The sequence below is a fragment of the Papaver somniferum genome, chromosome 6 (assembly GCF_003573695.1).
Source record: "Papaver somniferum cultivar HN1 chromosome 6, ASM357369v1, whole genome shotgun sequence".
NCBI lineage: Eukaryota > Viridiplantae > Streptophyta > Magnoliopsida > Ranunculales > Papaveraceae > Papaver > Papaver somniferum.
Window position 1 is genome coordinate 149236575 of NC_039363.1, and position 24619 is coordinate 149261193.

The following is a 24619-nucleotide window of genomic DNA, read 5'->3' on the forward strand; positions in this document are numbered from 1 at the left end:
CAGTCCTAGCGTCGGTACTACAACCGTCATCATCCTTCAGTGGCATCTACTACTTCTCTGATGAATAACTATCAACAATGAAAACACCCATAAAAATCACAGAATAGAAACTAAATAAAAATACCAACACAATTTTGTTTCATCAATAGCGCTAAAAAATATCCCTAATTTTGTTTCTGTTAATCTCGATGACACAAACTATTTGGTATGAGAATTTCAAATGGGATCAATTCTATTTAGTACATATCTATTTGGTTTCTTTGATGGTTTTATTCCTTTACCTTCACCATCTATACTTATTCTTACATCTGGGAAAGCAAACCCTGACTATGATAAATGGACACATTGGGATTGATTTGTACACAGTTACTTAAATGCAACCTTCACTTCACCTATCTCTAATGATACTTTAAGACAAACTACTTTACAGGTATGTAAATTTCTTGTTACTACTTTATTTTTGTATCTAGGAAATCTAAGTTTTATTATCATACAACATGAAAACGGGGACTGATTCATTTTTTGTGAATTTTAAAAAAAATCTAATTTTTTTATCTGCCATTAGAGAATGAGTTTCTGACTCATATTTGGTATAATGCATGTTTCGAATGGGTTGGTATGTGAGTAAGATAACTTTATCATCTCATTTCAAAATTGTGGTGTCTCTCTTTCCTTCAATGAACTCAAATCTAGACTAACCCAACATGAATAATGGATAAAAATTCAATTAAAAGAAACAAGTTTATCTATTGATAATATCACTCTTGCGCCATTTTCACCAAGAATACTTTAAACAACCCTATAACTGGTTCTTCTACCCATATGTAAAACCTTATTATAACTCTTGTGTGTGTCAAATATACAAGAAATATAGTCATTCTGATTACCCGTATCCTTATAGATATGCTAAACCAAATGGACCAAAACTGTTAGAGCATCGCTCAGTCGAACTTACAAATTTTGGTATGTCAAGCTTGTTGCCAATTTAGTTGATCAGAACTATGTCTTTGATTTATAGTCTACTAAAGTTAGCCTCAGACTAGGAATATAACATGGTAGTAGAGTATCAGAATTCACCAATCGACTTCGAAGATTGAAGACTGAAGACAACATCGACATAGGTATGTGAAGACTGGATATCTTGTTTACTCAAATTATCTGCCACTCTATCTACTGAGAAAATTCGTATGACTTTAGTATAATAATAAATATTGCAAATAAGAATGCAAATGGTTAAGTCAAGTGACTTATTAAAGTTCACAACTGTTTTACCAATTCATGAACTTGAATTTGTAAATATAAAAATTTGATTTCTAAATCTCAACTAACTCGCGTATACAAACTGATTCTCAAACTAGTGTACTTTGATATAGTACCAGATATTATTTAATTCAAAAGGTATACCAACTGATTTATACATTTCGGGAACTAGCTGATTTTGAATGTTTCTTGTACACCGTTTGTTTTCAAGTACACAAGCTGTTTTGACAGTTCGTAAACTTGCCAATTTCAAAATGTTCCCGAGTTACGAGACGATTTTGAGTTCACAAACTGTTTTGACAGTTCAAGAACTTATTCGGCCTTGTAACATATACTCTACTTATGCTTGGCGGTTCCAGAACTACTTAACCGTAGCTATCTGGAAAAGCATTTGGTTCCTTTTGTGTACTTGCAGTTGCAAATATATTCTCTGTGATTCAAAGCAAACTTCTCACATGCTTTAAAGGAAAATATATGTGTAGAAGTTTGTACTGGTTATATATAAATAAATTCGTAAACATGGAAACTATTTCATGAACATGCTTTGTTTAACGTTGTTGATGGTGGATTTTCGACAAAGGTCAAAATAGTAAAATCATGATACTGCATGTTTCTGATCCGGATTCAGGATTGTCTGTGACGATTCATATTTTAAGATCCGTGAACCATTTCACGATCTCTGACTGAGCGAGCATTCCTGTCAGAGATATGATGAATATGTTTCTCGAAAGGCCTCCCAGCTGAGCGTTCGATGCTTCACACATTTCATCATCACCTCTACATAGAATCAAAATGATTGGGCGACTCCTAGACATAATGTTTGTTAGAGAGCTTAACTCCTTCAGGAAGCCACGCTTCTCGTTGTTCCCTGACTATGTAGAGAGACCGTCTATAGAATCTCTTAATGATTAGGCAGTTCCTAGAAATAATGTTTGTTAGAGAGCTTAACGCCTTCAGGACGTCACGCTGCTCGTTGTTCCCTGACTATACAACCCCTCAGAACGAGTATGATGCTTCAATTATCTCATATCTCGATCCTGCAAATAGATTAATTCTAGCGTGTCATTCATCAACTGAATTCCTGGAAAATAATCTATTTTATCTCATTACTCCTTTCCATGGCTGATACTCAGCTGGATTCCATGGATTAGTAATAGATGACCATTTTGTCTCATTACTCCGTTCCATGAATTCTCAGCTGAATCTATGGATTAGTAATAGATACTCAATTAATTTTATTGCTCTGTTTCATGACTGATTCTCAGTTGAATTTCATGGATTAGTAGTAAATATTCATTATCGAGCGTCTGGGCCCTCACCGAGTAAGCCCCGAGAAAATGGTGTAAGTGTACTTTGCAATAATGCACGAACGAACACCCAAATGCACGAACGAGGAACCTATGCAAAATAGGAAGGAAAATAATATTAAATAAAATAAACAAGAGCGTGGGACCGGGACCACCGCCGTCCGGTCCCCCTCTTTCGTTATTTTATTTTAATTTTATTATTTCCCTCATCTCATGAAGACTCCTTCATTTGAGAAAATTCCCTCGTTTGAGCGAAACTCTTAGTTTCTCCATACTTTCCATCAAACGATGAAAAAATAGGGAAAGGTGTCACGGGACCGGGCCACCTAGCCGTCCGGCCGTTCCCTAGCCGCGGTCGGTCCCACACCTTGCAATTCCTAATTTACTCATATTTTTATTTCCTTCATCTCATGAAACTCCATCGTTTAAGCGAAAACCCTAGTTTTTCAATATTTTCTCAAATATTGCTCAAACCATGAAAAAGCCAAAAAGTCAATGGTCACATGACCGACTAGGCTTCTCACGTCAAAAATTAAAATACTATTATTTTAAGGGAATATTATTTAAATACCCTTACTATAGGGCCCCTCCCAAAATACCCTCATCATATTTTACAAATACCCCTAGGCATGAAAAAGCCCAAACCCGAATTGTAAGATTACCAAAATAACCTTCAAATAAATATAAAGATTCAGGAGAAAAGAAGTAACGGTCGGCCATTAGTTCATTTCTTCTTATTATATTCTTCTCTCACTCTCTTTCCTCTCTCATTCCAGATCGAAAAAACTGAAAAAATTCAAAAAAAAACTGAAAAAACTGCAACGAATCGACTACAAAACCCTGAAACAAAACCAATTAATTGTTACAGAAAAACAGCAAACTAGATCAAGGAGTAGATTAGTTCAGAGATTTTTCAAAAATCTAACCACAAAAACGAAGCAACAGATCAAAAAAACTTCAGAAGAACAAACGAAGGTAATCAAAGATTCTGTGTTTGAATGAAATTTGAATTTCAGTTGATTTCAATTTTTAGGGTTTAATACATGATTTATCTTCAAAAGAAGAGTTCGATTCATTTGATTTCAGTTTTGAAATAGTTCGATATTTATATTTCCTAGATTCAAACTAATTTTATTTGATCTTGTTGCATGTGACGAAAGAAAACAAAATCAACTGATTTTGTTGGTGTTATTGATACTAATTTTATTCAATTTGATGTTGCATGTGATGAAAAGACAAATCGAACTGCTTCCCTCTATTGGTGTTTAAGGAATCGAATGCTTTTGCTACTGAAAAGAAATCAGTAAAGGTAAGAAACCTGCTGGTGATACTAATTTCATTCGATTTACTTTTTTCTACTTCATAATTACTTTGTTCCATTATGTTGAATTAGAACTGTAGTTTATTTTGAATCTCTGCAATCATTCCATAGGAAAAAGGTATTTAATACAGATTTGGAAGCAACTGGTAGTAGTTGTTCCCATATTTGGAAGCAACTGGTAGTAGTTGCCTTCAAATTTTACTACTGGTTTTCAACTAATGCTAGTTGTTCAACTGGTAGTATTTTCCTTCATATTTTGAGTCAGTTGTGCATCTATGCCTTATAAGTTGAAAACTAGTACTTGTTGTATGCCTTTGAAATGCCTTATGAATGCGATGGAACATGTTAAATGGTTCTGAAGACATCCGGTAATATTTTTTACCGTACTTATGCTAGTTGTTCCCATTATGTTCTGAAATGAATTTTTATTTTGGAAGCAACGGGTACTAGTTGCCTTCGTATTTTGGAGGCCACTTATGCTAGTTGTTCCCAGTCATTGTGATTGTACTTCTTCTATGCTTTAATATTTTGATTAAACTTTTTTTTTATTCAGTTAGGGTGTTGTATTAGTCATCTATTTTGTTTCTGATTCAAAGAACAATAGTTATTTATTTTGATGAATTAATACTAATTTATGTTGAGGGTTTGATGGTTTGTGTGAGTGTTTGGTTTTAATCTATAACTTTTTGATGAGTGCCAAATATTGTATATATTTATCCCTTTTTGTTGGCATTTTAACTCATCTTTTGTGCATTAATTCTACATTTTATCCCATATTCTGTATTTTCATTGTTTTCAAGAATAAATATTTTTCTTACTTAATTTTGCATTTTTAGGTAATAAATAAAGTCTGGATAACTTGCGGAGCGGAAAAGAGTTGAAGAGTAGTGAAAAGCCGGAAGAAATTACGCAAGGAAGCCGCGAAGAATGGTGCGCACAAGACCAAAAAGCTAGGAATGGGCTCAAGAAGGAAGAATTGTTCTTAAAGAAGATATGGGCTTGGCATACCCAAGGCCCAAAACCCTTACCCAAACCCATTTTCTATATCCATACCCGCCTCCATTCTCAGCCGTTAGATGGGATTACATCGAAATCCAATGGTCGCTTCAGTAGAGTGCATCAAGATCCGAGGTTCTTGTCAAACACCATAATGCCTAAATTCCAAACCTTCAGATTAGATTGCAGTTGAATCCTACGGTCGCTCCTATGCCTGTGCATCAAATCTCGATACTTCCGCTTAACACTACAGTACCTAACCCCATCTAGAGCAGTTAGCTTCGTTGCATCTCACAATCCAACGGTCGATACCAAATTCTTCTCTCTTAGCCGTCCGATGCAACTCATATCACATAATCCAACACTCTTCATACGCGGACATCAAAACTTGATGATCCACCTCACACCGAATCGACAGAACCTTATACCCAAACAGAAAAGAAAGAAAACCTAACTCTTCCATCTTGTTCCTTCTTCTTCAACCGTACCATCACCATGTCCGCCATCACCACCACCTTCTCCCCTGTCATCTCCACCAAACGCCGCCAACAACTCTCTCCACCAAACCGTATCTACCCAAATCATCCCCCATACCCTACATACATCTCTAGCCACCTATTTTACCCATTTCCCCTCTAATTTTCCCTTGAAACCCTAGGTGGGAAATTAGTAAAATAGGTGAGGCTATAAGACTGAATTGGAGCAGGAGAAGGACTGAGAGAAGGCAAAGAAGGATGGGTCGACGTCAATTTGAAGATTAGGTGAGTAATTTTAGGATTTTCAAAACCCTAATTTCAAAATTAGGGTTCATAAAAATTGGGTAGTTTCTGCTATAAATAGAGAGTGAGGTGTGTGTATGGAGGGGGATGCTGGGTTAGCCAGCTTCACTCTTGTAGAGAACTGGACTAGCCAGTTTCTCATTTGTTTCATGTTTACACTGTTGGTTCATATGTTTATCATGTTTTTGTATTTGCTCACCATATGTGTGTTGTTTGAATTATCTTGTATGATGAATGTTAATGTTGTTTATATGTTGAGCATGAGCTAAATTGTTGCAGCTGAGGTTTAGATGAAACCTCAGTGCACTGTCTGATAGTGGAATGCTAGGTTAGAGCCTTAGGATGCATTGTTTTGATTGAGAAATGGGAGAAATTAGTGCTCATAGCAAGCTAATTCTCTTTCCATTCCATTTGTATGCTTAGGATGCATTGTTTTGATTGAGCAATGGGAGAAATTAGTGCTCATAGCAAGCTAATTCTCTTTCCATTCCATTTATATGCTTAAGATCCTAATTTCAACCTAGAGTTGCATTGTTTGGCTAGGACACAAAGGTGGATTCTAAGCCTTGGCTTAGCCACAAATCCTTTACAATCACTTATAAATTCAATTCTGTTTTGCCCCCTGCTCAGCTAAATTTCTTAGCTATCTTGCTGTTTATTTCTTGTATTTTGAAGCTTGCTGTGCACTGAAATCAGTGCACTGCCTTCCCTGCCCTTGGCTCATAGCCTTGGTTCCTTGTTGTTTTACCATCTCTGTTTCACTGTCACTGCAACCTTGTGACATTGCATTTAGTTTTGCATCAATTATCAGCATAGTGAAACTTCAACTATACACCCCAAGTCCCTGTGGAGATGACCTGTTCTTGCACATACACACTACAATGACAACTGTGCACTTGCAGTTTAACATGTAGGCCTTCTTATCCTTTGTCTTATTTTCTTACTCCTTTAAATGCCTACCAAGTTTTTGGCGCCGCGCCGGGGACTTGGCATTGTGTGGTTGCTGTTTTTCCTTGCTTTCTTTTGCTGCTATTCACTTGCATATCTTGCATTTAGTATAATCATTTAGTGTAAGCATTTATCTCATCATAACTTGCATTCATTACTGCATATTCATCTTTGCATTGCATACTCATTGCATCTTGCTGTCCTGATTGCATATCATATTTGCATATTAGTCATCTTTACATTCTTGCAGTCAATCTTGCATTACAGTTCTTGTTCACTGCCTTTCTTTGCTGTCCTTGACATTTTTGTTGAGTGACCATGTACTGTGACCTTGCTGTGAGGCTGAGAACAAACCTCTGGTGCTGTTGTGCTGCTGTGAAGCCCAAATAGAGCTGCTGCTGCCAAGCCTGCAACATTGCCCCTGTTCAGCTACTGCTTGTGGTGCTGCTGAACTTGTGGTGCTGCTGTTGCTGCTGAGCTACTTCTCCTGCTGCTGCTCCTGGTCCTGCTGCTGTGCCTCAGCTGTTGCTGCTGTGCAAAGGCAAGCTGCTGCTACCTCCTGCTGGTGCCAGGCCAAATCTGCTGCAACCCCTGCTGCCTGGTGCTAAATTGAGCCATCAAGCCCAACTGGGCCTGCGGCTGAAGTTGCTGCCAATCTTAACAAGTTGAGCCAAGCCCAACTGGGCCTGAACAAAGACAAAAGCTAGGATGATCCAAAGCCCAACTGGGCTTTTGCAACCAAACTGAGCAGCTGGGCTGTGCTTCAAAGGTAAGCCTAAACCCATTAAGAGAACCCAACCTGTGGGCTTCCATTTTTAATTTGTGGGCTTGTAATAATTTTTGTTTTTCTTTATTTTTTATTTGGGCTTGTAATAATTTTTTCTTTTTCTTCTTTTTCTTTCTTTTAGGGTTTGTAATTATTATTGTTGTTTTTTTTTTCTTTTATGGGTTGGTGCTAATTTATGCTAGGCTAAGTGTAAAAAAAAAAAAAAAAAAAAAATTGCTCCTTATTTCAAAACCAAATTTTAAAACCAAACATTAAAACCAAAGTGTGGGCTTTGTGTCTTTTCAAAATGGGCCAACCTCGTGCTCTCCATGAATACATGTATCCGTCAATAAAAATTCCATTATCATGTATTGTATTACCTCAAACCAATAACCCTTTTAAAATAAATGCAAGCATGATACAAATACTTCCTATATTTCGAGGGTTCGATTCTGAGAACCCCTATACTCATGTAAGAGTTTGAACAAATTTGTCGGACTATGCAACCTGATCATATGTCCGAAGACTCTCTGAAATTGCGTTTGTTTACATTTTCTTTAAAGGAAAGGGCCAAAACATGGTTTTACGGTTTGAGACCACAATCAATCAACACTTGGGACCAACTCACAGATCTATTTTTCAAAAAATTCTTTCCACATCCAGGAATCGCTATTCGTCAAAGTATCAATTGTTTGTCCAATTGGATGAGGAAACTGTTTTTCACTATTTTGAACGTTTTAATGATTTGTTGAGCGAATGTCCGCACCATGGATTTGAGAAGTGGAGACTTGTCGTCATCCTCTATGAGGGACTAGACTTTAAATCTCGAACCATGGTTGAGTCTATGTGTAATGGTGAGTTTATGATAAATCTGTGGATGATGCATGGAATTTTTTAGCCGAGATTGCAGAGAAAACCCATCAATGGGAATCCGTTAGGGAAACAGGAACAACACCACATGATATGAGTCACCCCCATGAATTAGAGTTTTATTCTTGTAATAGCTCCGACCTTAGGATTGAAAATTATCCTAGATTGCAAAATCCCTATCATGATGATGATGATTATGATGTTATGTTAGAAGAACATGTCTATACTGAAAATTATGGAACCTTTGGGTTCAAATACATTAGGCTTCTCTGCCCCGACCTTAATGCATGATATTTCTTCTAGTATTCCATGTGATGTTTCCCCTGATGTGCCGATACACGAGAATAAATCTGTTGATGATGTTGATAATTCTGATTGTGATCTTGCCAATTTGATTGATGATTGTGAGCATGATGTGACATGTGTAGATGAGTTAGGAGATTTTGATTTGATTGATAATGATATGCCTATTCTTCTACCTAAGTCACAATCTGATGGCCTTCCACCCAACCTAGATTTGGTTTGTACCCATATTGTCAAACCGATTTTTCTGAAAATTCCTAATCTAGGATTGGAACTGTATGCTTCCCAAGTCCTTTTGGACTATTTTGCTTCTAAGTATAATATCTTTGAGGAACCACAGTTGGAAATTGCATGTTTGCCCGTCCCTAAAACAGTCCATTATGAGTTAGACCTTTTGAATCCTGAACCCCTAAAATTAAAAGATTTTGTGCTTAAAAGTAAACCTGTTGAACAATTTAGGTTTAGGGGTGATTCATTCGGTTTTTCACTCTCACTCTCATTTCAGTCCAATTTTAGTGTTTTGAAACTTTCTATGTCTCTACACTTTTTCTTTTGGGTTGATCCTCAACTCTTTAGACTTTTGGTGTATGGTGAATTTTTGTATATAATCCAGTAGATAAAATTTCTTAAAAACCCTTTTGTTCCTTTTGTATATATTTTGCTAATCCAATATGATCTCGGCTGAAATATGTTGGATTTTTGCCTTGAATAACGGAGTTTTAATTCTGCTTTCGCCGAAATCGGGTATTCTCTCTCCTTTTACTCTACTCAGCATGTCCCTTTCCATATATTGTTTTTAATTCTTTCCATATTTTGAAACATTGAGGACAATGTTTAGTTTAGGTTTGGGGGTATAGAGTAGATACCATGATAATATGCTATAATTGAAAACGAACTCCTTCTTCTTTTGAAAAAATTGAAAAAAATTCAAAAAAAATAAAAAATGAAAAATCATAAAAATGGAGCTCATTTACCTTGAAATGTTGACTCTTGTGCAAATATGTATTTTTATTAGGAGTCTTAGTCTAGATATTTAGGCACCCTGATTCTAGCACAATTCACATAGTGATAAGAAATTTGCACGCGCACGATCTACCAATACATGTATGGCCTCGATCTTCAAGGTGTTTGATAGGAAGTTACGATTGCCAATCACTTTAGAATACTGAACGAAACTTGACTAGCTTGTTCTTTGGTTGGTTGGGATAGAAGGTGGAGGTTACATTAAGAAAGACAACCATCGAATTTAACTGGGTGCATCAAAAAGGGCTACCTCTTGCAAAGTGTCATGTAATCTTTTGTTTCCTTTTGTACATGTATCAAAAGTGTTTCCAAAAAAAAAAAAAAAAAAAAAAAAAAAAAAAAAAAAAAGATATATCAAAAATACAAAAAATCAAGTATTTATCAATTCCATCATCTCTTGTTCCAAAAATAAAAGAGAATAGTCAATGTAAATAAGAGTCATGTAAATAGTCATTTTGTTGTTTCATTGTAATAAGCAAGGAGGGTGTATGCCATTGATGTACAACGCGAGTAATTGTGAAATACCTCCAACTCATTCACAATTCTCGTAAAGTCCGGACAGCTAGCTAGATTTCGACCTCAGTTCTTAGCCTGAGAAACTATCTCTTGGTGATTAGTAGTCATAACTTCAGATCTTTCTTTACACATGTGTAGATACACTTTACACTCTTATCACATGTCTTTTTTTGTTATCAGTGCTAGGATTGTGCCTTCGATAGCTAGATTGACATCTCCATTTTGCTGTGAGCTTAAACTGTTTTGCACATGTCACATTTGATGGAATATGAGCTTATATTTTGACCTAGAACTTTGTAGGTACGTTCTAAGCAAACCTTCACGAGACTTCAACTCGTCCACTAGGGACACTTAGTGGTTTAAAAGGCTTAGTGCATACGCTAAATGCATTCGAGAGACCAGCGATAGTGGTATAGTTAGGATTTCCTTAGTTTTGTTTTACTTGAGGACAAGTAAAATTCAGGTTTGGGGGTATTTGATGAGTGCCAAATATTGTATATATTTATCCCTTTTTGTTGGCATTTTAACTCATCTTTTGTGCATTAATTCTACATTTTATCCCATATTCTGTATTTTCATTGTTTTCAAGAATAAATATTTTTCTTACTTAATTTTGCATTTTTAGGTAATAAATAAAGTCTGGATAACTTGCGGAGCGGAAAAGAGTTGAAGAGTAGTGAAAAGCCGGAAGAAATTACGCAAGGAAGCCGCGAAGAATGGTGCGCACAAGACCAAAAAGCTAGGAATGGGCTCAAGAAGGAAGAATTGTTCTTAAAGAAGATATGGGCTTGGCATACCCAAGGCCCAAAACCCTTACCCAAACCCATTTTCTATATCCATACCCGCCTCCATTCTCAGCCGTTAGATGGGATTACATCGAAATCCAATGGTCGCTTCAGTAGAGTGCATCAAGATCCGAGGTTCTTGTCAAACACCATAATGCCTAAATTCCAAACCTTCAGATTAGATTGCAGTTGAATCCTACGGTCGCTCCTATGCCTGTGCATCAAATCTCGATACTTCCGCTTAACACTACAGTACCTAACCCCATCTAGAGCAGTTAGCTTCGTTGCATCTCACAATCCAACGGTCGATACCAGATTCTTCTCTCTTAGCCGTCCGATGCAACTCATATCACATAATCCAACACTCTTCATACGCGGACATCAAAACTTGATGATCCACCTCACACCGAATCGACAGAACCTTATACCCAAACAGAAAAGAAAAAAACCTAACTCTTCCATCTTGTTCCTTCTTCTTCAACCGTACCATCACCATGTCCGCCATCACCACCACCTTCTCCCCTGTCATCTCCACCAAACGCCGCCAACAACTCTCTCCACCAAACCGTATCTACCCACATCATCCCCATACCCTACATACATCTCTAGCCACCTATTTTACCCATTTCCCCTCTAATTTTCCCTTGAAACCCTAGGTGGGAAATTAGTAAAATAGGTGAGGCTATAAGACTGAATTGGAGCAGGAGAAGGACTGAGAGAAGGCAAAGAAGGATGGGTCGACGTCAATTTGAAGATTAGGTGAGTAATTTTAGGATTTTCAAAACCCTAATTTCAAAATTAGGGTTCATAAAAATTGGGTAGTTTCTGCTATAAATAGAGAGTGAGGTGTGTGTATGGAGGGGGATGCTGGGTTAGCCAGCTTCACTCTTGTAGAGAACTGGACTAGCCAGTTTCTCATTTGTTTTATGTTTACACTGTTGGTTCATATGTTTATCATGTTTTTGTATTTGCTCACCATATGTGTGTTGTTTGAACTGCCTTGTATGATATTTATTATTGTTTACAAGATTAGCATGAGCTAAGTTGCATTGCTGAGGCTCAGATGATGCTTTAGTGCACTGTTAGGTAGTGGAATGCTAGGTTAGAGCCTTAGGATGCATTGTTTTGATTGAGCAATGGGAGAAATTAGTGCTCATAGCAAGCTAATTCTCTTTCCATTCCATTTGTATGCTTAGGATGCATTGTTTTGATTGAGCAATGGGAGAAATTAGTGCTCATAGCAAGCTAATTCTCTTTCCATTCCATTTGTATGCTTAAGATCCTAATTTCAACCTAGAGTTGCATTGTTTGGCTAGGACACAAAGGTGGATTCTAAGCCTTGGCTTAGCCACAAATCCTTTACAATCACTTATAAATTCAATTCTGTTTTGCCCCCTGCTCAGCTAAATTTCTTAGCTATCTTGCTGTTTATTTCTTGTATTTTGAAGCTTGCTGTGCACTGAAATCAGTGCACTGCCTTCCCTGCCCTTGGCTCATAGCCTTGGTTCCTTGTTGTTTTACCATCTCTGTTTCACTGTCACTGCAACCTTGTGACCTTGCATTTAGTTTTGCATCAATTATCAGCATAGCGAAACTTCAACATACACCCCAAGTCCCTGTGGAGATGACCTGTTCTTGCACATACACACTACAATGACAACTGTGCACTTGCAGTTTAACATGTAGGCCTTCTTATCCTTTGTCTTATTTTCTTACTCCTTTAAATGCCTACCACTTTTTAGACTTCAAAAGCACAGTAAGTGTCACAGAACATGTAAAATTAGTACTTGCACATGGTAATGATGTCACAGAAATTAGCACATGTTATTTGTTAATTCTCTGAGTTCTAAACATGTTTGTAGTCCATTTTGCTAGTTAATTATGATTTTAATGATGACTGAAACATCTTACTAGTCCATTTTGCTAGTTTTTGACTTCATTTGTAGAGGAAACACCTTCTAGTTTCTCCCATATTTGGAAGCAATTTAAGATAGTTATGCTAGTTGTTCCCATATTTGGAAGCAACTGGTAGATGTTGCCTTTATATGGTTCTGAAGACATCCTGTACTAGTATTTGTTGTATGCTGTTGAATGCAATGGAACATGTTAAATGGTTCTGAAGACATCATGTACTACTGGACTTATGATAGTTGTTCCCATTATGTTATGAAATGAATTGTGCTTTTGGAAGCAACTGGTACTAGTTGCCTTTGTATTTTGGAGGCAACTTATGCTAGTTGTTCATAGTCTTTGTGATTGTACTTCTTCTATGCTTTTATATTTCTAGAGACAACTTTTGCTAGTTTGTCTAATATGTGGAAGCAACTTAAGATGGTTTATCTTAATTTCCTAAGACAACTTAAGATAATGGAGTCAGATTTTGGTAGTTCCTCCTATATATGGAGACAACTTGAATTAGTTAGATCTATTGAGATATCATGCTAACTATTTCTATTGACTGAACAACGCTAGTATGAAGAGTACATCACCAAGATTGAAGGCAATGGCAATCAAATCTGCAGAGAATGCTCCGAGCAACGAAGCAACAGAAATTGCTGATAAAGTTCCACAAGGAGAAGGTATGAAAAGAAAACTTATAAATCTTCTTTTAATTAGATATCTGTATCTGAGTTACAACTTGTATAAAGTATAAATCTAGATAGCTTGCATGATTGCAGGTAAAAATAAGAAGATAGAAATAACATTAGCATATAAATCTGGATTATTACCATTGTTAGATATGAGTTACTACTTGTATAAAGTATTGAAAGACAAGCCAGCCCATGTGAAAGCCTTAAGAGAGTCTCCGTATTGGGGTTTTGTTGAACCATTCTTTAAAGAACAACCAGAAAACATGCCTCTAAAAGACATAACTGATGAAAGAGATATATAAACTAAGATTTATCAAGCTATAGAGATGCTTCTCAGTTGCCATGATAGTGTAGTAGTGAGGAAGAAGGTGGAAGTGGGATTTGTTTTTAAGAATAAGGCTTATGTTCCAAAAGCAGATGACTTTGCTGTTTTCTTCAATGTGCAAAGAAGGACTGAAGATGCTGAATTGAAGAAGAAATTGAGTAAAGTAACTAAAGAGAACATAAATTTCTTGCATAAATATTTCCCCCTGGTAGAAGGCAAAGACTACAAAATTACAAGGCAACATATCGATATGGTGTTGAGAGAAGAAGCTGAAAATAGAAAGGACCCGACGTTGTTTTTGATTTTCTTTGGCATGTGGTTGTGCACCGTGTTCTTTTTCACGGACACTAGTGGAGGCTACTTTACCCAGAGATGGTTGCCATACTTGTTCTCCATGCATAGACGTGTCGTGGCCAGACCACATAGTGAAATATTTGATGGATAATATAAAGAAACCAAAAGGAAAAGATGGTCTTAAACGTGTACCTGGGTGCATACCACTTTTGTTGGTAAAAAAGAAATTAAAAATTGTTGACAATATAATCTTGATCTAAAATGTTTTAAGAAACTTAACTAACATTTTAATTTTTTTTTTTGCAGTATTGGTTTGTGGAGCATAGCAACTACCTCCCGAAGCGACAAGGATTTGAACATTCAAATCCGAGATTCAATAGGTGGCACCAACTGGATTTGTGCAACAAGTTGACGGTAGAAAGGAAAGATAAATACGGGAATATGGTATTCCCAGAAGGATTTACAGTAAGTAAAAATTCTTATGCTACTTTAGTGAATCTCGGAGTTGAATGTTATGAAACAACATATGTTGAAGCAACTTGATCAAGTTGTCTCCATAAAATGAAAAAAACTTGATCAAGTTTTCTCCATAAATGAAAGCAAATTGATTAAGTTTTCTCCATAAATGAAAGCAACTTGATCTAGTTGGTTTCAGAAGTTGAAGCAGAAAGTTTTCTCAAGTTGTATATTAACTTGCCACTGATTTTGAAGGAGAAAATGCTGACTAATTTGGAACTTTTCAGTTTACAGATGGAATTCGAGACGAACTATCACCACATGATCAAGGACTGACTTACTTGAGAGAATTGAAAGAAGAACTAGAAATAGAAAAGGAATTCAACAACCTGCTTTACGATTTACTTGCAGAAGAGAGGATAAATGGCAAATTCCTTGAAGCCGAAAACTTTTCGCTCCAAGATATCTACTATAGGATTGAAGGGAGAGATCAGTTCTTAAGAAATTTCATCGCTGACAACTACTTCCTTAGAAGCGTTTATGAAGCCAACAAGGATAAGATTGATTTGAGAGATGATCAACAGCAACACATGGCTGACGTTTAAAAGAACTTGCAGGATTTGGAGGATTTGAAAAACACACCAGAAAACCTCTCAAGGGAGCAGAAGTACAAGGACTGGAGCGAAATATTTCATGGTAAAACAACCAACCGACAGTCCTCCGAACATGAATCTAAAACAACAGAAAATGTAACTGAGGAAGAAGCTAATGTAGGTGACACTACAGCAACAGAAAATGTTGGTGACATTAAAGAAGATGATGAGGAAATCAGTGAAACTGAGGAAGAAGATAATGTAGGTGACAATTACGGAGTCAATTTAAATGCTGATGAGACAGTGCAGGTGAGCGAAGAAAAAATCTCTATTGTTGAAGAGGCAACACCATTATCTGCAGTAAAAGAGCCGATTGAAAGGAAAGATTCAGCCGAGGTAGATATGCCAGATAGTTATGATGAGTTGATGAAGGAAGTGGACATTGATGGTATAACTGGTAAGTATTATGGAGACATAGCTGAAGTAAAAGGAAATATACAAGAAGAAACAAAGGCAAGTCCAGTTGCGCCAGTGGAGAAAGAACCAGTTACAATGGAGGATGAGCAAGAAAAGACAAGTTCAGTTGCGCAAGGAGAGAAATAACCAGTTGCAATTGAGGAAGAGCAAGAAAAGACAAGTACAGTTACAACGGAGGAAGATCAGAAAAAGACAAGTGCAGTTGCTATGGATGAAGAACCAGTTAGAGATGAGAAAGAAAAGAAAACTCCAGTTGATGAAGAAGATGCATCAGAAAGGCTCATTCATTTACTTAGTAGATTGCTAAACTTAGTAGTAAATTATTCTTGGATGGAAGCCACTTGCCTAAAGTTGTCTCCATATGTGGAAGCAACTTTCTCAAGTTGTCTCCATATGTTTAGGAAGCAACTTGCCTCAAGTTGTCTCCATATGTTTAGGAATCAACTTATTCAATTTTGAAGCAACTTTCTTCAAGTTGTTTCCATATGTGGAAGCAACTTGCTCAAGTTGTCTCCATATGTTTAGGAAGCAACTTGCTTCAGGTTGTCTCCATATGTGGAAGCAAGTTACTCAAAGTTGTCTCCTCTACTTTTTTTTTCAGTGTACTATGTTTTTAGTGAATTTTTTCCTCTCTCCGTGCTTTGCTGAAATTGCAGGAAAGTAGCATATTCTACACAATAGAATGAGGATGAAAAGAAAAAAACAGATAAAATGGTTGTTGTTAAACACACTCCAACATATGTGCAAAACCAATCCTTTAAAGGTCCAACTTTTGATTTTCATTTGGATTCTCCGGCAGCACCAGTCCCAGCTTCTCAAATAATTGAACAACCAAAAGCAGATGAAGAGAGTGACTTATCAGAAACTGGAGTGAAAGAAGTTGAAGAGAAAGCTGAAGAGAAATCTATTGTTGGTTCTATTATTAAAAGAGTCAAGAACGATCCAAGGGAGAGGAAGTGGAAGGGATTGGGAGATGGATTCACTGGAACGGGTTTACACCGAAAGAAGAACAAGAAAAAACGGGACAGTGAAGTTATTGACTTGGAAGCAATAGAGTACATCGATCCAACACCTCCTCAAAAAAAACCACTAAAGCGTGCAAAAAGTCTTAAGCTTTGGGGAGATTGCAGCGAAGATCAACAAAAAAATACTCCAAGAATTCTGCGAGGATGCAACGAAAGGGTAAAAAACACTAAGACTTTTGTACTGCTAGTTTTAGAATTGACTTTGGGTATTATTTCTCGCAGTTCCTTTAATTTTGCAATATTGATGTTTGCTGCTAGTAAAATATTTTTCAATATTGATGTTTGCAGTTTTTAATAATGATGTTTGCTGTGTTGTTGGATTATGCAGGCAAACGGTTTATTCTGCGCCGAATAATGAATTTCACATTCAGAAACAGTTCATCCAAAATCTATTGGATGATCTCTATATCGATAGTGACATCGTAGACTTCTACACCAGTATTCTGAAATCGAAGATGGAAAATGTTTTTGCTGATAATCCATACAACAAGCATGTAATACTAAATACCAATCTTTTGGTAAGTCACTTTTTCATCTGATAAATTAAACACAAATTAGTATTAACAAATTGCATGTTATTTTGACTTGTAAAAACTTTTTGCAGAAATAAAATATTTTTATCTTTTTGTTTTTTTAAAACCATTACAATGATGCAGAGATGCGTGCAATATGCCATGGCCAACGGAGACGAGAATGCAATAGAAACAAGTTTAATAGCAAATTATGTGAGGGATAATTACAAGTTGGATGCCCAGAACAAAATGTTGATGTTTCCACTGTGCATGAACTCCCACTGGGTGTTGCTGGTATTACATGAAGGAGTATGGAAGATATGCAACTCTATGAGTCAGAGTTCGCTGTTGTCACGTCAGTTGCATACACTTACAAAGCCGCTAAGAAAAATTCTAAATGAGATTGGACATCGAGACAAAGGCGGTAATGAAATCGTTTACACATTGAAGATTCCTAAGGTGCTTCAACAACAAGAACACCCTGACTGCGCAAATTTTGTGTGTGTTTTTATGAAGATGTTGGTGAAATTCCAAGAATTCGGCATTCTGGTAGGAGGAAAGAAGAAACATTATATTGGCCACTTTAACCAAAAAAGGATCAAGATGGCGTTCCGTATACTGGGTGCAACTGATGAATGGAAGAAACCGAAAGGCACAAATTCGAGTCAGATTGTCATATATTCCTAGTAGTACTAAATAACAGAGACAACTTGTTAGTATTATCTAGAATTATCTGATTGAACTACATTTGTTAGTATTATCTAGTACACTTATGTTGGTATTATCTAATTTGTTAGTATTATCTAGTATTATTCTGATTGAACTACAGATTACTATTGGCTATAAACATTATGTTGGTATTATCTAATTAAAGTACACTTCTTAATATTGTCTAGTTAAAGTTTGAATGGTTTGATTATTTCCCTTGATTATATTCAGTGTTGCAATATTTCTATATGGTTACAGGTTTGCATAGGTAAAAAATACAGAGAGACAACTTGTAGAAGTTATTCCTATAATGGAAGCAGCTAGAACAAGTTGTCTCCATAATATGGAAGCAACTTGCAGAAGTTGTTCCCAGAATGGAAGCAACTAGAACAAGTTGTCTCCATAATATGGAAGCAACTTGCAGAAGTTGTTCCCAGAATGGAAGCAACTAGAACAAGTTGTCTCCATAATATGGAAGCAACTTGCAGAAGTTGTGAATGGAAGCAACTAGAACAAGTTGTCTCCATAAAATGGAAGCAACTTGCAGAATCTGTGGACATAACCAACAAAGCAAATAATATTACAGACCAAAATGATTTCGTAACAACTGCAGAACAACTAACAATGTACCATTATCAATTAAAAAGACAACCAAGTTCACAGAAACAGAATCAGAAATTCAGAAAAACATAAAAGAAAGGTTCAGAAAAACATAAAACAAACTAGACTGCTTCTTGAATATTGGTGGGCGAGGGTCAATGGAGCACTAAGGAATGTTTTACGATTATGGTATACAAGCATTCCACAACGGCCACACTTTCTCTTCTTGCTAAATTTCTCACGGTAACTGCGTTTATGAACGGAGTTTGGTCTTCCAACTTGTGGTCCAACAGGGGGAGGCATGACGTATTTGGTACGAGAAATCTCATCCAGCTTGTCACCATCAGGAACGGGATAGATAGGTTTTGAGTACATACCTCTGTAGTATTCGACTGTGTAATAAGGTGATATGTGCTTGTATACCTCCTCCTCACCAATCTGCACCATAACTTTCACAGAATGACTGCAGGGGAAGCTGTGTTTTTTCCACCAGTGACAAGTGCAAGTCTGGGAGTCCAAGTCAACAGTATTCTTCCCAGTATTAGTTATGATCTCAAATACATTTTCACTAGCTCTACGGACCTTGTATTTACGACAATCGGTAATCCTCTTGTCCAACCTTGCTTGCATCTTGGGGGTAAGTCTTGTATTCCACTTTCTAGCTGCAACCTTCCTATTCCACATTGTCTCCATTGTCCTAGAACGAATACACTCATTTAACTCAATAGCTTGAAGACACTTTTCATTCTTAATCAAGATGTTGAAGCTTTCAGCTATTTTGGATGTAAGCTCTCCAAACCTTTCCACTTCAAACTCATGAGTAGCCCAATTCTTCAGCGGGGTCTTCTTCATCCACTCAATAATGGAAAAAAACTTCAAGTTGTGCATGCTTGACAGTGCCTTCAAAAATTGCTCCTTCGTGACAACATTATAGCATTGCTCAAACAACTTAATAGCAGTTTGTCTACTCTTGCCCTTGCTAACTGGAATATTATCTTTCATATGGTACGAGCAATATGATTGAAAAGCATTCGGGAAGACAAGAGGTACATTGTTCAAAAGTCCAGTTCCACGATCACATATGATGGTCAATAAACGATCAACATCAACAATTCCCTTCAAATTATCCGGAAACCAGTGCCAATTATCACCATTCTCACCAGATACAAGCCCAAATACAAGTGGAAATATCTCTGCAAAGTAAAAGTAACAAAATAATTTAATACAAAAAATGGGTACCATGTTTCGAATTAAATAATAGAAGAAACCACTACAATTTATCTCCAGAAGAATGGAATCAACTAGAACAAGTTGCCTCCAAAATATAAAAGCCAAACCACAAGAATGAAAACAACTAGCAAAAGTTGCCTCCAAAATATGGAACCAACTTGAAAAAGTTGTTGAGGTTGTTCATAAAAATCAAAACCTAAAAGGTTTGTTGAGGTTGTGCAATTACATACAGTTGGCTACAAATTTTTCTACCAAAAAGTTTGTCATAAAACAACACATCATAAAAAGAAAAGAGTAAAGAAGATGCATAATACCTTGGTTGCCAGTTTTCCCACAAGCTACCATAAGACCACCCCCTAAACTTTCCAGTAAGAAACGTATCATCAATTATCAGCATAGGACGACAATACTTGTTGAACCCTGTGATGCAAGCTTCGAAAGAAATGAAAAACCTCTCAAACTGCCGGTTTTCAGCATTAAACTCAAATTTAATGACACTTGCTGGATTATGACGCTTGCCGGCTTCTTCATACCACAAGAAATTAGAATACGACTTAATATCTTCTCCCCAAATACATTCTTTACAAAATTTCAGTCCATGATATGCTTGATGGTAGGTGAGGTCAACTTGATACTCCCTTAAAAACAAATCTTGAATGTCCGCGGATGTTTTCTGCTTACTTGAAACTCTAATATCATCTTTTATAACGTTCTTGATAAAAGTCTTCGTCATTCTAAGTTTCGAAGGATCAAAGCAAGCTAAACCACAAGAATTCTCCGATATAAAAGTCTTGCACTTAAAAGCGTGGACGTTTTTGACTTCCAAAGATGAGTAGAACCTCCACTTACATCCTTTTTCTTCTTTGAAAAGGCAATGAACTGTATAACGCTTACGATCAGTCTTCTCAAGCTTGACTTTGTACCCACTCTCCACTTGATACTTCAACATGACATCAACAAATTTGTCTTTCCCTCCCTCAAACATCTGACCAAAATCGGTAAGAATTCCATCCCAAGCATCACACTTTTTTGGTTCTCTTATGGATAATTGATTCATTGAAACATCATCAGTCGTGTCTTCAACAAAAGCCAACCTTCAGTTGAAACACAACTTGAAGAAGATGAAGAAGAAGCAACACATGAAGAAGAAGAAGAAGAAGAAAAAGAAGAAGAAGATGAAGGAGTTTCGAATTGAACATTGAACTTCAAAACTTGTATTCCCTTAGCTTGGACGTATATAACAAGAAAATTCAAATTTAAATCAGACCGAACGGTTTGAAGTACACTATTAACATCAGAAAGAATCACAAAAGGGACTTGAGAAAGAATACTCCAAGAACGTAATACACGACTTTGCATCTCCTTGAAGGTAGTTGATTCGTAGACAACATGAGAGATGCTTAAGTTGCAAAAGTTGATCTCTGCGACAACCATATTCATCTGGCAAAAGAAGAAAATCAGTAAATTGCAAAGGATAATAAGGTACAAGTTGAAAGAAACCAACCAAAGTTTTTTCCAAACCTAGAAGCAACTACCACAGTTTGTTTAGAGAAAGTATTGAAAGCAACCAACCCAAGTTGTTTCCACAACTAGAAGCAACTACTACAAGTTGTTTTCAGAATTAGAAAAAACTTGGACAATTTAACAGGTTGACAACGACATTCTATATAGACGACATTCTATATAAACAGGTTGACAAGATACACTACAACCTACAACATGTCCTGAGATTGAATATGTGATTCAGAATGTCCTATAGCTTAAAATCTAGTCATGACATAAATCGGGGCTGCGCCCCTCGTGAGAAGTATATTCAAGGTAGTCAGTGGAAAAAGATGAAGTATACACATCATAACCTACATTGATGTTAGTGAATATGTGATTTGGCATGTAACATGTTCAACAACTACATTGGAACACCAACAATACACATCAAAAACTAATAATATGAACTAATATTCAGTTTCAGAAAAAATATTACCTGAAACTACATGAGATTTGTTTATTAACAACCTATGGATAATTGTTATCAATTTCATTCTGATTCAAAGTGATAATCATGGACTGAAAAAATGATTTATTCATTCAAAAGGTGCAAACCTATCAAATTCACGGTATGAACACAACAAAACAATTTTTAAATTACATTATTTAGAACAAAATGTTAAAACAAAAGAAAGATTATAGCAAAAAAAGTAAATCTTACCTGTTAACGGGATTGAACTTGAATAATGATAAGAAATCAAAATCATTGTTTACTGAAGTAAACCTCTGCAATCGATGATTCAATCAAACTCAAATAATGAAAGAAGCTTTGTAGATGGTGGATTTTCGACAAAGGGTAAAATAAACCATAATTATACATGCTCCTGATCCAGGAATCAAATGAGTATTGAGGCTCATGTCCCTCATTAAAGCGTGAAAGCTCATGCCACACCTCTGATCGAGTGTACTGCCTCTCAGAATATCTTCAAAAGTCTTTGATCGAGTATATTACTTCTCAGAGTTTATATATGCAGTCTCTCAGCTGAGACCACGACACATTCCATTAACTGAGCAACTTCAGTAATCACTTCCGTAAAGAATCGAAATGATTGGACGGCTCCTAGATGTATTACTCACTAGTATAGAGAACCATGTCTCCAGGCTGTCGCAATGTTCCCTGACTTTATAGAATAAACATTCAAATCGAGCGTTCTGCTCCAGCTAGCTCATACCTCGATTTCTGAGTAATTATAATGCTCCTAGACAGCGTGCCTTCTAGTATAGAGCCATCAGTCAATTATTTCTAGTCGCAAGATTCATCAATTGAATTCCTAGAAAATATACTACGTTATAGTATTCCGTTACTTCAATTTATGGTTATTCCCAGCAGAATTCCATGGGTTAGTAATAAATATTCAACGTACGGGCATCTGAGCCACCATCAAGTAAGCCCCGAGAAAATGGTGCAAGTGTACTCAGTAATGATGTACTAAAGATCACCTGAATGCACGAACGAGCATTCCAAAAAACGAAGGAACGATGAAACCATGGAGAAAAATAATAATAGTAAATTATCTAAAAGAGGCGTCTAAGGGGACCAAGCCCGCCGACCGGTCATGCCGCCGTGGCCGGCCTCACGCCCCTTTCATTATTTTATCACATTTTATTTTTCCTTTATCCCATGAAAATCCTTTCATTTGAGAAAATCCCTTCAATTCGTGATATTTCCTTCACATCAAGGAAATTGTGTAAAATTACATAAAATTAGGAAGGTGTCACGGGACCGTGGTCACAGCCAACCGACCATTCCCTATCCGTGACCGGTCCCACACCTTGTAATTCCTTATTTTATTAATTACTAGTTTCTCGCCCGTGCGATGCACGGGTCTATTTATTGTTTAGGAATATTGGACGTTTGTTATAAATAATAATATTATAAAAAAGGTAACAAATCAGTATGTATGATATTATGAGCATTATACCACATCCTCTTTGTCATGGCTTTAAAAATGCTATCTTTCTCCGTATAAGGAACGATTGCTATCTTGGAGGTAAAGCATTCTTTGGTTTGCTCTATAGTATCATAATTATTGACTTCCTTCGTTTATTCTTTGTATTAGTAAGGAGCATCATAATTATTGATTTCCAAGACCATGAACCTGTTTGATCCAATTTCCACATTAAATCCCAAAATAGCACATCGAAAAAATAACTTTTGTCCACCAAATCACCAAACAGTGTCAAAGCGTCTTCGAAATGTTTCCGTTGATATTATTATGCAATGTATCGGTATATATAAACATATCACTATAATAGAAATATCATTTTTGATATCTATTAAAAGCTGATCAATATGCCCATGATTGTTATTATTTTTGATGGCTGTTTGGAAGCTTGGCCCAAGTAATGGTCCATAGAAACCGCTATTATCGGTGAATGTTCAAATTAATTCCTAATTAAGTAACTAAAATAGTGGGCTGGATGAATATTTGGATCGGGTCCAACTCATGTATGTAATATAACCAGAATTTTTCATGAATTGCTTTAAATAATTTATCCCCTGGACGGCCACTTACATTCTATTTTTAAGTAGGTATCAACGGAGCTCCATATGGACAATCTTTACTTTTAGAGGGACCTAACCGATATCCAAGATTATCCTATTGAATGAACCTGTTAAAACTATTGTAGCAATGGAATTTATTTTAAAATTTTGAAGAAATTCCTAACATAATCCAACAGAAGATTCAGATTTGATTATAAGTATTTGCATCAAGAAGGGAATCCCATAGATAGGAAAATCTCTTTTTTTATTTGCTCGATAAATGGATAGCCAGGCCAGAACTCGAAATGATGCTATAAAGTTTCACCATATGTTCTTGTGCCTAATGCTACCAAGAGTCTAACTTCAGTCTTGTAAATTGTATCCCATAAATTCAAACTTTGTTCTTTAAAGCTGCATAGAAAAATCCAATTAGGCTATACATAGGTTAATCATGTGACAGTCTGTTTAGAGGAGTAACATGTAAAACAATAAATATCTCCCACACTCACGATACTTGGTGACCATAATCATAAAATACACCATGCAAATGTTTATCCCAGCTACATATCTATCAAGCTCTTCAATAACCTTCTCGTCTTCTTCAACAGTCTGCAATTCAAGTACTTCGGATCACCAACTTTGATCACCATCTCTACAGAAAATATCTATCAAGTGCTTCGATAGCCTTGTCGCCTTCTTCAAGTGCATTGCAAGTACTTCAGATCAATGACTTTGACCAGCATCTCTACAGAAAATATCTATCAAGTTCTTCGACAGCCTTGTCGCCTTCTTCAAACAACATACAAGTACTTCGGGTCACCATCTTTGATCAGTATCTCTACAGTAAAACAAAAAAAAATCTACTAAAAAAGACTGACAACCTCCTTTCAATCAAACATCAAAC

The 24619-nt window shown here is 36.4% G+C and overlaps 1 protein-coding gene across 1 annotated transcript; it reads right to left on the reverse strand.

Moving 5' to 3' along the window:
* Window positions 1-18303: 18303 nt before the first annotated feature.
* LOC113291651 lies at window positions 18304-20742 on the reverse strand. Its single transcript, XM_026541162.1, has 3 exons — window positions 20028-20742; window positions 18651-19648; window positions 18304-18405 (listed from the first exon to the last, which is right to left on the reverse strand). Exons 1-3 carry the CDS (start codon window positions 20740-20742, stop codon window positions 18304-18306), a joined length of 1815 nt encoding a protein of 604 aa, XP_026396947.1.
* Between the last annotated feature and the right edge of the window lie 3877 nt (window positions 20743-24619).